General features: G+C 35.2%; 1 protein-coding gene across 1 annotated transcript in view; it reads left to right on the top strand.

The window, feature by feature from the left end:
- The window catches only part of LOC150087524 (CYFIP-related Rac1 interactor B-like), an 89,943-nt gene extending 75,217 nt beyond the window's left edge, over nt 1–14,726 (top strand). The window contains exons 8-9 of the mRNA XM_090372514.1: nt 7,547–7,617; nt 14,681–14,726. Of these exons, the coding sequence (XP_090228640.1) occupies nt 7,547–7,617; nt 14,681–14,726 (117 nt within the window). The remainder of the gene's footprint in view (nt 1–7,546; nt 7,618–14,680) is intronic.
- The last annotated feature ends 461 nt before the right edge of the window (nt 14,727–15,187 follow it).

Genomic DNA, 15,187 nt, shown 5'->3' with positions numbered 1-15,187 from the left:
CTTATCTTGGAAGCTACTAGGCTTTACATACCAACTGAGAAATATTGTTCAAGGTTTAGGCCTAAATGGATGTCAGATGAACTAATGAGGCATATGGCAGAGAAGAAAAATGCATGGGATACATATAAATTAAGACGTGACACAGAAGCCTATGATAGATATAAGTTGATCTGTAACCAAGTTACAAAGGAGGTTAGGCAGGCGAAGGCAGATTACGAGAAATCTTTGGCAAAGGATGCAAAGAAACACAGCAAAGAGTTCTTTACTTATGTAAACTCTAGAAGGAAGGGGATGAATCAGATTGGTCCACTTGATATCGATGGTTCAACTGTTAATGATCCTGCTCAGATAGCTAACAAACTAAATGAATATTTTGCATCAACATTCACACATGAGGAGTTATTCAGCGAGGGGAATGCCAGAGGTGTATTCAACTCTGCAGTAAGCTAAATAATCTTGTAATAATTGAGAGTAAAGTGGAGGAGAAATTTTTGAAGATAAACACAAGAAAGGCACCTGGGGTGGGTGGGATCTACCCAGTTATATTAAAGGAGGCAGCAAAGGAAGTAAGCAAACCCTTAGCCATAATTATGAAAGCTTCTTTTGATTCAGGGGAGGTACCCATAGACTGGAGATGTGCAAATGTGACCCCAATTCACAAAGGAGGATCAAAGTAATTCTAGACCTGTGAGTTTAACTTCTGTTCCAGGAAAATTAATGGAGGCACTGGTTAAAGAAGCACTGCAGGATCATCTGGACAAGACTTCAGTTATAGCTCAGACACAGCATGGTTTTGTTAAGGGGAAGTCTTGCCTGACCAATTTGATTGGATACTATGATGCAGTCACAAAAGAACTGGATGCAGGGAATAACTTTGATATTATATACTTGGATCTTAGAAAGGCTTTTGATACTGTTGCACATGGAAGACTGCTGCAGAAATTGGAGCAGTGTGGCATTGCAGGCAAAAGGGGTGGTTGAGGGGGAGAAGGCAGAGAGTGGTAATCAATGGACACTGCTCATCGTGGACTAATGTTATTAGTGGAGTCCCTCAAGATTCAGTGTTGGGTCCATTATTGTTTTCTGTATTTATAAATAATATTGATGATGGTATATTAAAGCTTAATGTCCAAGTTTGCAGATGATACAAAGGTTGGCAAGGTTGTTAAGGACACTACTGATGCTATGCTGCTTCAACAGGATCTGGAAAGGTTGAGCAGATGGGCTGAGAGGTGGCAAATGAAGTTTAACATTGACAAATGTAAAGTACTACATATAGGAAACAGCAACCCCAGAGCAGCGTAACAACTCTGTGGTACTACACTACAGTGGTAGAGAATGAAAAGGACCTGGGTGGGTAATTCTGCAGGCAGATATGAAGTTCTCTGAGCAGTGCAGATGGGCTGCAAGAGTAGCTCATGGTGTCTTATCAATGATATACAGGAATTTTTCTAGCAGGGATAAGGAGGTGATTATTCCCTTGTATAAGGCAATGGTCAGGCCACACCTTGAGTACTGTATACAGGTCTGGAGGCCTCATTTCAAGAAGCATATAGAGCTGCTGGAACGAGTACAGAGAAGGGCAACAACATTAGTAAATGGAACGAAGGGTTGCTCTTACGAAGAAAGGCTTAAGTTTGCAAATTACAGTGTCTGGAGACTAGGCACCGGCGAGGTGATCTGATAGAGGTGTATAAAGCCTTGAATGGTTTGAGCATGCTCAATGCTGATGGGAGTCTGCCTCTTGCTCAGAATAATCACCTGAGAGGGCATAAATTCAAATTGAGGAAAGACAGATGTAGGATAGATGTGTGGAAATTTGCCTTTAGCCAGAGGGTAGTTGGTTGGTGGAACAGACTTCCATCCCTTGTTGTGGAAGTTAGTATTAGCAGAGCAATATGATGCAAGAATGAACCAAAGACGACAAATGAAGAGAAGAAAAACACTGACAGGGAGAAAATTGAGTATACTGAGTTATGCAAAGCCATTAGAAAGAGACTCAGAGAGGACATAAGAAGATTTAACACAAGAAAAGTAGAACAAGCATTAAGGGAAAACAAAGGATTTAAATCAGCAGCCATGAGCAGTAATACAGAAAGACAAATGATACTGAAACTGAAGAATAGCGATGGTGTACTTATAAACAGCAGAGAAGGCATAATTCAAATAGCAGAAGACTACTATAGAGAATTATACAAGGAGCGAGGGAATGATACCAGCAGTGGGGAACATGGATTGCAAAGTAGCAACACATACGACATACCCGATATTCTTCCTGATGAGGTAGAACATGCATTGAAGAAAATGAAGAATCGGAAAGCCCCGGGGGAAGATGAAGTTACTGTAGAATTGTTAAAATTGGGAGGAAGAGACATAACACAAAAACTGGCAAGGCTCTTCACAAAGTGCATTAGAAAAGGTGTGATGCCTAAGCAGTGGAATAATGCAATCATAGTTTTGCTGCATAAGAAAGGAGATAAATCAGAAATTGGAAATTATAGACCAATTAGCTTGTTATCCCATATCTACAAGTTGTTCACAAGGGTCATTACTAACAGATTAGAAAGAATACTTGATGAGAATCAACCGAAAGAGCAAGCTGGCTTTAGGACAGGATTCTCAACTATGGATCACCTTCACATAATATCACAGCTAATGGAGAAAGCAAATGAATATAAAACACCATTATGCCTGGCATTTGTGGATTATGAAAAGGCATTTGACTCCATACAGCATAAAGCAATGTTTGGGGCACTGGAAAGACAAGGCATAGATACTCCATATATTATGATTTTGAAGAAAATATATGAGAGTGCTACATCCTTTATTAGACTAGACAAAGACAGTAGGAAATTTAAAATCGAGAAAGGAGTTCGACAAGGAGACACAATATCTCCGAAGCTGTTTACTGCTGCCCTTGAGGAAGCTTTCAGAAGATTAGACTGGTCGCAGAAAGGAGTCAATGTGAACGGAGAGTACCTAAACCATTTACGATTTGCAGATGACATTGTGGTCATAAGCCACGATCCCAAAGAATTAAAGGAAAATCTTAATCAGTTATGCACAGTTAGTAAGGATTTTGGACTAAAGATGAATATGGCTAAAACAAAAGTAATGATGAACAAGTATGCCACGGAAAGGGAAATAATGATTGAAGGAGCAGTAATTGAAAAGGTTGAGTCATATACTTATCTGGGACAAGTTATTAGCTGTAATAATGATAAATGGCTGGAAGTCAAGAGAAGAATAAACTTTGGATGGATAGCATTCAGGAAATATAGTCACATACTGAAGAGCAATATCCCAGTTTGTCTGAAACGTTAAATAATGAATCAATGTATACTCCCCACCATGACTTATGGAAGCGAAACTTGGGCACTCACCAAAAGAATATAAGAGAAGCTAAGAACTACACAGCGAAGAATGGAACGAATTATATTGGGAATCAGACTGTTAGATAAGAAGAGAAACACATGGATTAGGCAGCAAACTCAAGTAAAGGACATTCTTATCAAAACTAAAGAACTAAAATGGTCTTGGGCAGGACACATAGCTAGAAGACATGATGACAGATGGACTAAGAAAATAACAGAATGGTACCCAAGAGGAGCTAGAAGAAAACCTGGAAGACAAAGGCGGAGATGGATAGATGAAATTCATGAGTTTTTGGGTAGTAAATGGATGGCCAGTGCTCAAAACAGAAGGAACTGGAAAGTTGCTGGAGAGGCCTTCATCCTGCAGTGGATTGAAAATGGCTGATGATGATGATGATGCAAGAAAGCTTATGCAGCATCAGCCAAAAAAAAAAAAAAACTTCCACTTCACTCTTCTGTTTGTTCGAAATACCTGTCCAGCTGAGCCTTAAATTTATTTACGCTATCAACTTCCACAACAAGGGATGGAAGTCTGTTCCACCAACCAACTACCCGCTGGCTAAAGGCAAATTTACACACATCTATTCTGCAATTGTCTTTCCTCAGTTTGTTCCCTCGGGTTCTTAATCTGAGCAAGAGAGAGAGAATCCCATCCGCATTCAGCTTGCTCAACCCATTCAAGGCCTTATACACCTCACTCAGATCACCTTGCAGGTGCTGCAATTTGCAGAACTTAAGTCTTTCTTGGTAAGAGCACCCCCTTTGTTCCCCTTCTTTGTACTTCTAACAATTCTACATCCATCCTAAAATGAGGCCTCCAGACCTGTACACAGTAATCTAGGTGTGGCCTGACCATTGCCTTGTATAACAGGATAATCATCTCCCATTATAATGGGAGGTGATTATCCCTTTAATCTTATATAATTATTATAATGATTATATACGATTGAACCATATGAATTAACCTTTCATATGTTTTTGATGCATCGACTGTAGTGCACTGTCACCAGAGTAATCAATGCATCAAATAACAACCAGCTAACTAAACAGTATCATTGTGTGTTAAAAGATATTTCGTCCTAAAGCTTATATTTATTTTATGGATACATATCCACCTTTATGGGTGTGTATCCAACGATTGTTAAAAAGATTTGTAATTTAAATATGAAGATCACATTTATTCAAATGAGTTTTTGTTTTCCCATCCAACGTATTCCTCAAGAACTAAAATGCACTTGGACCAGGAATGCTCCAATGCTTGGATCCCTTTTGAAAAAATTCTTAATCCCACATGTGTGTGTGTGTGTGTACACAGATGGGAAAAGGCAAAATACACAAGAATTACAAATATTCAGTTAACACTGAATAATTGTGTTGAGATCGAAAGAAATTATTTTAAGGAACACTTATAAAAGTATATAAAAGTTTTCTGAGGCAATCTTGTCACCATTTCAATCTTCAAATGGTGTATCCTACTAGTGTCACCATTTCAGAGATTGTCTCCTCTTCAATGGACAGATAGGCACCCTAAATGTAGAAGTTGACAACCCTAGTTGTGACCTTACTCAATATGAGAGATTACAAAATATGTGAAGAAATCCAGAATTCTTTCTCCCTTGCCATTCTATCTCACTCATTCCAAAAACTGTCATTTCATAATTATCACCAGGGCTCGACTACCATGGTAACTAGTACTTTAGTCTAGTGGCTTAATCAGGTTGAAGTGCCAATTGTTTTGTTTTACAGGCACTGTTGTCTATCTTGCAAGGGCTGGTGTGAATTTTGACAAAAGGTACAGTATGATGTACTCTTAGTACACATGATAAACCATCAGAATCATTATTTTATGGTAAAAATTAAAGTTACCTGAGAATTCCATTAGTTTCTTAGTGTCAATCCAGGAAACTTTATCCTTTTTTAATTTATTAGGGAAATAAATCAAAGATTCTGCAGTTGTGAAAACATTATAACCTATGGAACTTTGTTCATGTACCTGATGGTCATAAGTTAGGTGTTCCTAACTCAGAGAGTGACCCAGTAAGCTCTTGTGCTCTTTTGATATATGTTGCTTTGATGTGTTGGTATTAATTAATATAGCATTTAAAATTAATTTAACGTATAACTGTTAATCATGCAAAGAAATTAAAGTTTTTAATTTTCACAGAGTTTATAAACAGATAATCCAGTAGAGCAAAATTGGTTGATACTGGCTGATATGGGAATTGGCATTACAAATTTAATGCTACCAGCAAGATAAACTGCCATGTTTTCACTTCATTATGTGACTCAAGTTTTCTACATAATGGCTGTTCCAGAAGACTTTTTTTTAAAATGCTGTTACTTCCCGCCCTCATCTGGCAGTTAACTTTTAGAAGTGACAGTTATCTTAGACCTGGACAGATTTGTTGCAGCCTTATTATCACTATAAGCAATGTAAATCAAAAAAAAGCACAAGAGATGATAAATTACTGGGTCACTCACTGTGCTACAAACACCAACGTATGACCATTACACATCCAAGCAAAGTTCCATAAGATAAACAGTATATGTTTTCACAAATGAAGAATCTCTGACTGTATGAACAAGAGGAATGGCCAGAAGATTTTAAGACTATGGTAATGATACCAATGAAACAGAAAACCATGCATTAAAATGTAAATATTTCAGAACTATAAGTTTGGTACTGCATGCAGCAAAGATAATACTAAGAATGTTAAATAGAAGTGCGATAAAAATAATGAAGGAAAACACAGGAGAAAGGTGGTTTGGTTTAAGGAGGGGAAACAATGAATGCAAAAAATGTGATGAGAATGTTGACAGAAAGACATCTGAAAGTGAACAAAGATGTGTATATGTATTGTAGATTTTAATTAGACGGCTTTTGTTCAAGTAGATTGCATTAAATTATTGAACATAATAGAAACAATAAGAGTGAATTGAAAAGACAGAAGAATGATAATTATATTATATTTGGGACATAAAGTAATAGTTAAGGTAAGACAATGTGACACTGAAAGTGTAGGGATAAGAAGAGATGTGAGACAGGTGTTGTCTATCCCCAAGTTTATTTAATATAAATATAGAAGAAATAGGTTAAAGAGACATTCGATAAAGTATAGATGAGGAAGAATTGTATGGTGCGAATATTAGGGGTAAAAGTTTTGAGAGTGTTAGATTTGTAGATGATGTAGCATTTGCAATTTCTGAAAAAAGGATCTGAAAGGAGAAAATGGTTAATAGGCTAAGGGAAAGTTGTGATAGGTTTGCAATGAGAAAAAATATTGAGAAAACAAAGATTATGAGAGTGGGAAGAGTAAATAAAACAGGTAAGCAAATATAGGTATTTGAGAAGCCTAATGGTGGAAGAAGCAAAGAGCAGCAGAGAAATAAAAATAGCAATGGATAAAAAAGCTTTTGAAAAGCAAAGAATATTATGCTGGGAAATTAGAGATTGGTAAGATATCTGGTTATTTTCTTAATATCTCCTTCTGGAGGCCCAGAAAGAGATTAAGAAAAACCTGTGGTAGATGAATTAAGAGGGGATGGTAGATATGGGGAGATGAAGAGGAAGGCTGAAGATGGAGATATGGAGAAGTGGCTGTTGAGTGTATGCCTGCACCTGCCCAAGGCAGAGCACTGATTATCATCATCATGACAATTCTTCTGCGGTGAGAAGAACTCTTTTAAATTATTGCTTAATTATAGCCAGTTTCATTCGCTAGCTAAAGTAGTTTAATTATCTCTAACACACACACTTTCTCTCAAAAAGATGTCAGTTTTAAGCTGAAATCACAAAAAGAGACCTGTAAGAATCATTAAAAGTCTTTTTGGTTAGGACTGTACTTAGCCGATCTTAGTCAAAGGGAGGTTCCCCCCCTCCACCACCATAATCTATTTCAAGTTTTTCAGTCCACAGCATGCAGCTCACCTTATAAACACTTTTCACAACTGTAATATGCATGTTGGATAGTAGGTGAAGCCATTAGTATATCTAAACATGGATCCCCATAAATAGTTCAAATAAGAACTACTGACCTAATGTAGGTTGAAACAGCAAGATCAGCAACGAGAAAAGTAATGTATACTGTATTACATTAGTTATACTGTATATAGTAGATTGTGTGCTTCTTAGTATTTCCGAATAGTGACAAAAAATGATTACTTATTTTTAGATAAAGGGTTGCATTAAGGTGCTCAAAGATCAGCCTACTGGATCAGTTGAAGGTTTAATGAATGCTATAAGGTGAGTTCCAAAATGTGATAAAATTTACAGTCCATTTCTGAATTAACTCCTTTTGTAAAATTGTTTCTTTAGCATTGGTACAGTACAGCAGCTTCAATATTATAATCTGTTATACACCTAGAATATGATAAACCATATCTTACCATAACATCCTATATATTTGGTGTTTATGATTTATCTTGTGGTCACCTGTGATATACCACAAATGCCAAACTGTTCTCCTGTTTGATAAATCAAAAAGCATATTTAACAATTATACTGACAGAGTTTATTTTGACATGCTCGCATACACACACCTTGCATATCAGAGCCATCTTTATTCCCCTCGAAAGCAAACTTTTCTGGTAGCAGAGCACACTTTGTTCTTATGTAGACAAGAATCCTAAGCAAGGAAAAAGAATATTTTTAGCTACTTCTCACACCAAACTGATTGCCCTAATCTTTAATCTAACATGTATTAGTATTAGTAGTGGAATGGTGCAAGAAAGCAAGCTTATACAGCATCAGCCAAAAAAAAAAAAAAAAAAAATCCAACACATCACCTGTCCATCTCTTCTAACAGATTACCTAGTTCTTCCTTTAATTTATTCAAACTACCCACCTCCACAACACTGGATGGGAGTTAATTCCAACAATCTACCCTGCAACCAAGCATTTTTTTCGGTTTAAATTTATGTCCCCTCATACACATGAGGGGACAATGGCTGAATTGTCCCCTCATGTGTATGAGGGGACATAATCTGTATAGAAGTCTTTATGTGCAACAGCATCATAAGCTTTCCTGATATCAAAATAATTTTTTGCATCTAGTTCCTTTGTTACTGTATCATAATATCCAATCAGATTGGTCAGACATGATCATCCCTTAACAAATCCATGCTCTGACTGCAGTATATTTGCATTCCCTGTCTTGATGGTCCTGCATTATTTCCTTAACCAGTTTCTCCATTATTTTCATTGGTACAGGAGTCAAGCTAATGGATCTGTAATTACTCATATCACTTGTTGATCCTTCTTTGTGAATTGAGAATATATTTTCACATCTCCAGTCCACAGGGATCTCCCCTGAATCCAGAGATGCTCTCAAAATCATCATGGCTAAAGGTCTGCATATCTCCTTTTTCTGCTTTCTTTAATATAATTAGATAAACCCCATACACCTTGGTTTCTTTTTTTTTTATATATAGCTATTTTATATTTTTATATCTGTTATGGAAACCTGGATCCTTAAACAAGCCTGGAAATATGCTTGATATCCCACCTCCATGTCCAGACTAAGGCTTTTTATGTAATTTAATTTCTCTCCAGCATTAATATTGTAATTGAACTGCAGCAAAATTGAAAATATGTGGATACTGCAGTAGTAAAAATAAAATACTCATTCTTCAAAAAATATATGGAAAATAGTAAAAGACATAATGAATTCTTTTGCCACATTTTTTTAAAAGTTCATTTTTCTTAAAGTAAATGCAGCAAATTATGAATGGCTACATAGTGCCATGCATAAATACCCAGTATCTTTTCTTTTGTTGAAAACACTGCATTTTATGCATGGTATAGATGGTGTTTGAAAATAATTTTTTGTATACAAAATTTTTCATCAAAACTATTTCATTTAAGCAAGGCTTACAATGCTAATAATAAGAGAAATTGGCTAGGATCTAGAAAAATTTTTGTTAAACGGCTATTTGTTCTACCAGGATATTAGCTGTATTTGGCTGACTTTGTGAGCAAATTTGATTTTGGAAAGTTGGATGACAAAATTTGAATTATGCAGAGGCTTAGTTGTAGGCTTAAGAAAAGACAAAATAGAAGATTCCTTAATATCTTAGAAAGAGCAACAGAAACTGTGAAAGACTTATAATAACTGCAGTGCAACACACCAAACTTCCAAAACTTGAACCTTTATTTAAATAATAATATAAGACCAGATCAAATTTTGTAAAAATAAAAGAAAAAAAATATACAAATAAAATATGAAATTACACTATATGGAATTAAAAGCAATAAAAATGATCATGGCTTTCAGTGGTGACCACCTCCTTTATCAACAGTAAGACTTAACTGTCACTGTACGTCCTTAAATAACCACAGAATCATGGCTTGCAGCACATGTTATCGTAGGAGCATGGGCATTATCCTCCTGTAAAAGGATGGAATAATATTGGTTGTAGATTTAAATAACAGTAGGATTTTTTTTTTTTTTTAGAAATTTAGAGAAAAAGTTGAATAATGATAAAAGGCTATTTGAATTTCATGCAAGTCATGCATTCTTAATTACACCATATTTCAGTATAAAAATAGCCATAAATTTGTACAGGGTGAGCTTTATAATTATTCATGGAAAATTTATGAAATAATTATTGTTTCATAAATTTGTAATTCTCTATCATTATTGAAAAGAATCTGAAACAACTAATTGAAGATGTAGAGGCTTTGATACTGGAAGTGGCCATCATTGTATTTAACAAATTACAAATGGACATATGACAACAACCGAAGAAATTGTATGTCTGTATCAAACAGTTGAGGATTTCAACTATAATAATATGAAGTGTGTTTATCTGGCATGGTCTGGCTCCTCTTCACTCATGGTCTACACCCCATGCTGTTGCATTTTGTCCAGTTTTTAAGAATTGTGTGTCTTTAAGAATAACAACACATTCTCGCTGCCGGAATGTAACATTGCATCTAAACAAACTGCAAGTATTGTTCTTAATGCAAATATGTATACATTCAATTGCAGTCAATAAATGAGTTTTGCAAAAGGAAAGGACATGAAATGAACAACTGATTGATTTTAGCACACACTGATTGAACTATGAGCTATTTGCATTACAGGTGGGATTTTGCTTGGCATCAATCATTTTCCACAAAAAGAAAAGGTAAAATATCTTAAAGATTTTCAGAATTTTCCACAAGAATAAAAGGTAAAATTTTTTTTTAAAGATTATGCTTGCTGAATATTAATTCTTTAGTTTGTGAAAAACAAAGCATCATTCTTAGTGTGTCTACTGTTAAAATTTTGTGTAAAAAGTGTTTACCTATGAAATTTTACCTTAAAAGGTTGTTACAGTCCACAGCATGAGACATCATGACTGAAAAGGGAACGGGAATTGGTAGTATATTGAAGCTGATGACATTGAATCAGCTCTTTATAATATGTCATCTGATACTGGCATCACTTGAATAAAATTCTATTCAAATGATGCACAGATTCTGAATCTCATTCAAATGCATCTATTGATGTTAGAATGCTGCAAATAACAGATGCTGGTGTTACTTGCATTGATGATTCTTCAGATAGAAAAAAAATAAAAAATATATGTTATAATAAAGGCTTATAGAAAGGACCCTCGCAAATATAAGCAGCATGTTAACAATGTAAGGTGTGTATTTCTGGATACTTATAAATACAGATGTGTTAAAAACACACCTGTACTGTTAAGCATTGGTTCAAAGATCATAAAGAACAAATTGTCCATCTGCCATGGCCCTCTCAATCACCCAGCATCAAGCCTATAGAATCTTTGTGATAGCATAGGTTTTTGCCACCATCCAACATACATAGGGGACTCTTCTTGTGAAAAAATAATACCAAATCCATATAGGATAATTCCCAAGGTTCAGGTGCTCCTGGCCACACATCATGATCCAACATTGTACTGACTAGTTTTTGGTAACTATTTGCATTATCCACCAACTGAAGATTTTTTTTTACAAAGCTTTTTTATGAGTCATGATTGACCTGCTCTGCAAACTGTTGAGATATGTTTTCAATAATCCACTAAATTGGATCTCTGGTTTTCTCAGACAGGAGATTAAGAGGCTACTGGTAATGAGAATATTCATCTTATACTCCTAAATGTGGGCAGAATACAACCTTGGTGCGCAGAACAAAATATCACAACCGACAACTAGTTGCACTTTGTGGCGAATGGGCTACAACAGTCGACGACCACATCGCGTACCTTTTTTTATCAATGTAGAACAAGAGAGCATGCCTCCTGTAGGCACAGTAACACCAGCACTGGACTATCAAGGATTGGAAAACAGTTGCTTGGTCTGACAAGTTCCAGGTGCATCATGTTGATGGAAGGCTTAGAATTTAGCGAAAACAACTTGAATCCATGGACCCGTCATGTCTGACGACTACTGTGCAAGGTGGTGGGGTAGTGTTATGGTGTGGGGAATGTTTTCTTGGCACATGTTGGATCCACTGATACCCATAGATTCACATCTGTATGCCACAACGTACCTAAACATCATTGCTGACCAAGTGCATCCATTAATGTTGACGCCGACCGGGCTATCCGAGTGGGTAAAGTACCTGCCCGGCAACCCAAAGGTCGCGGGTTCGATTCCCGCCTCGGGCTTGGATCAAAGTACTGCAAAAACCTTGGAGGTGCAATATGGCCACAGAAGCCGATGCGCCAAAAACTACCAAATCAAATCAAAAATCAAACCATTAATGTTGACAGTTTATCCTCAGTCAGATGGTTACTTCCAGCAGGATAATGTGCCAGTGCAAGCCCGAATCACTATGGAACGGTTCCAGGGACATGACAATAACTTTTCTTTGCTGCAGTGGCCCGCTCAATCCGCTAATCTCAATCCTATTGAACATCTTTGGGATGAGCTGGAAAGGGCTGTTCGCTGCAGGCCTACACCTCCATCGAATCTCAAGGAACCGCTTGACACACTCATGTCTGTCATGATACTCCATTCTTGCACAACGTTTTCATCATCTTGTTAAATCCATGCCTAGACGAATTCAGACTGTTTTGAAGGCTAAAGGAGGCTCAACATGCTACTAGGTAGGTGTACCTATTAAAGTGACAGCATAGTGTATATCATTATGGATCAAATAATATCATGGATCATCATTCATTAAATTTCATTTTATTTCTGAGACATTGCACATGAAATTATTTCAAATTTCTGTTACCATCCACTGACTCTTTATTATCTGAGATGTGCAGAATTACAAATAATAAGCTGCAGTTCTCACCAACCCTACCCTGTCTATACTAGTTTACCATCCAGGATAAACTAGTATAGACAGGGTAGGGTAACTGTTTGTTACACTTTGGGAAAATATTTAAAATTTTTAATGGATGTCAGTATTAATAGTTTGACATGTGTCACTGTTTCCATGTTTGTGTTGTTATTGACAATATTGGCACTGGAGGTTCCACTATCTATGCTTGATAACAATGTCAGTGTGGCTTCAATTCTCTGTGAAATACTTCACACTAATAATTAACAGTATTAATTGTAGGTTATTCATAAATGAGACATTGAGAAAACTCCTGAAATTCACAGAAGGCCTTAGAATAAATCATAGGTAATGAATTATTGTAACTTCAACCAAGGTTCTGAACCTTTTTGGTTCAACTTTTAAGCATAGTCATGTGTTACAAGGTAACACATGCCTATACATTTTATTTATATTTTGTATATTATTGGAGTTTTCCCTATTCCAATACAATAAATATAATAATAGCTAGGTATTTCAGTTTGTTAGCTTTATCAGGATCACAGCTGCTAAAATTTTTATATAATAGGGTGATCAAAAAAAAAGAAGTAATCAGTTTCAAAAAATCATAGAAATGAAAAATGCCATTAGCTGAAAATGTTAGAATTTATACAAATGGACAAGTCTTTGAAAGTTTCCTAGGGACTCCAAGATGGTGAGCAATGTCCACACAAAAATGAGGATACAAAGGCTTTCTACTTTACAAAGATTCTTCATATGAGATCAGTAGAATCTTTATGAAGGAGTGCATAAGCCATTTATTCAGTATCTCCAGATAACTGTTCTCATTGATCATCTTTTATATATATAAAATAAAGGGTCATAAAAGTTTTATAATATAAAATGGCACAAACGCATTTTTATTTTTGCAAGTCCTATTTATGCCAACAACTTGTGATGTCCCACGCCTGAATGCCGTGACAGTTGATTTCCCTGTCCAAGTTGCTTTGTCACTGGAAAAAAAGTCATACTGCCATACCAGCCTCTTTCCACTTTCTGTTGAAAGTCACAACAAAACTCATTTTGCTTGCATGTGATTTTTCATTTAATTTTTAAAGCCTACAACTTTTAAGCATTTTTAAAATAAATGCTTTCTGAGAATATGCCTGACCATGTGCAGAGCATTGAGCATATTCGAATCACACAGCTACATCTGTAAGTGGACTTTTTCAGGCTTAACCAAAAGAGTTCTCTCATGTTAAACTATTTCATTAGTAGAGTGGAGACAATGTGGCCTCTTCCCCATGTAGGTACAACCTGTGCTTTCAAATTTACACCAATTATAAATTGACTTGTGTTGTGGTAGGTCCTTTTTGCAATGTGTTTGAACAAAAATTTTTACATTTTTTAATCACCCTGTAAGTGAATATAAAGATCAGTACAGTACTGTATGCTTTTGAGTGATTATCAAATGATACTAATTTATCAGTAATTAATATTGTAATTGTCTTAAATCAATTCCAGATATACCACAGTTCATTTAAATGATGACACAACCCCAAGACATATAAAAAATTTATTAGCTTGAGAAGAACAGGCAATGAATATGGATTTTTTTTGTGTGGATAATAATTGATAATCTGTCATCTTACGTGTTTCTAGGAAACATTTAAACCATGCCACATTGTAAGTAAAACAGTTCCATGTCTCAAACCATGCATAAAAATTGTTTTTGCTCTGCCCTTTATTGTAAGGTAAGTTTTTCAAATTGCATTTACCCAGTGGAGTGAGCACATTTTTAACCTCTGAAATCCAAAATAAATATGGTTAGATCCATTAAAGATGTAACTATTCCTAATGTATGCTTTAATATAGTTGCTTATACTGGTGATATTGATGCCATAGTTTTTCTACCGAGTTGCTTGTTTACAAACTGTTTTTTAAAAGCTGAAAGTTGTTTACTTGTTTTAGAAGATGACATATATGTGGCTAATGTCTAAGCTTTGATACTAGTTAAATTATCTAATATATATTAGAATTTATGGATTAGTGTATAATCATGTTAACTTTAATATGATGTTATAGGCTATGTTTAGAACATGCTAAAAAATTGTTAATTCAGGAAAATTAAAAGATTATGTAAAATTTAAAGAACAGTCAGTTGCATTGTTATTTATTCTGTTTAAGCTGAAGTTGCAATGTTATTTATAAATATATAAAAAAATGAAATGTTGGTCATTAAACATTAATTTAAAGTTGAACAGTATGTTTAACTTAAAAATATTGATTACATTCACGAAATTCTATTAGAAATATCTATTTTCCAGTTATGTTTAGAACTGTGTACTGTAATTCTTTGTCTCTAACTTATTTTTCATTTTTAAAAAATGTGCTAAGCATTTAATGCTTTAAAAATTATAAACGTGTCTTTCTATTTTATCTTTTTTATTTTTTGAATTATTAAATGTGTATAACTTTTTTTTTTTTGAACCTCACAAATAATATGTAGAATTGATCTGTACCCTACAGGAAAAAGAAGTCTTATGTAACCAATTTAAAATATGAATTTTTTAAATAAAACTAAAGAAATTT

The sequence above is a fragment of the Mastigoproctus giganteus genome, chromosome 4 (assembly GCF_048544385.1).
Source record: "Mastigoproctus giganteus isolate SK-2022 chromosome 4, ASM4854438v1, whole genome shotgun sequence".
Classification (NCBI taxonomy): Eukaryota; Metazoa; Arthropoda; class Arachnida; order Uropygi; family Thelyphonidae; genus Mastigoproctus; species Mastigoproctus giganteus.
Note: the sequence above shows the minus strand (reverse complement) of the source record. Positions and strands in the feature narration are given on the sequence as shown.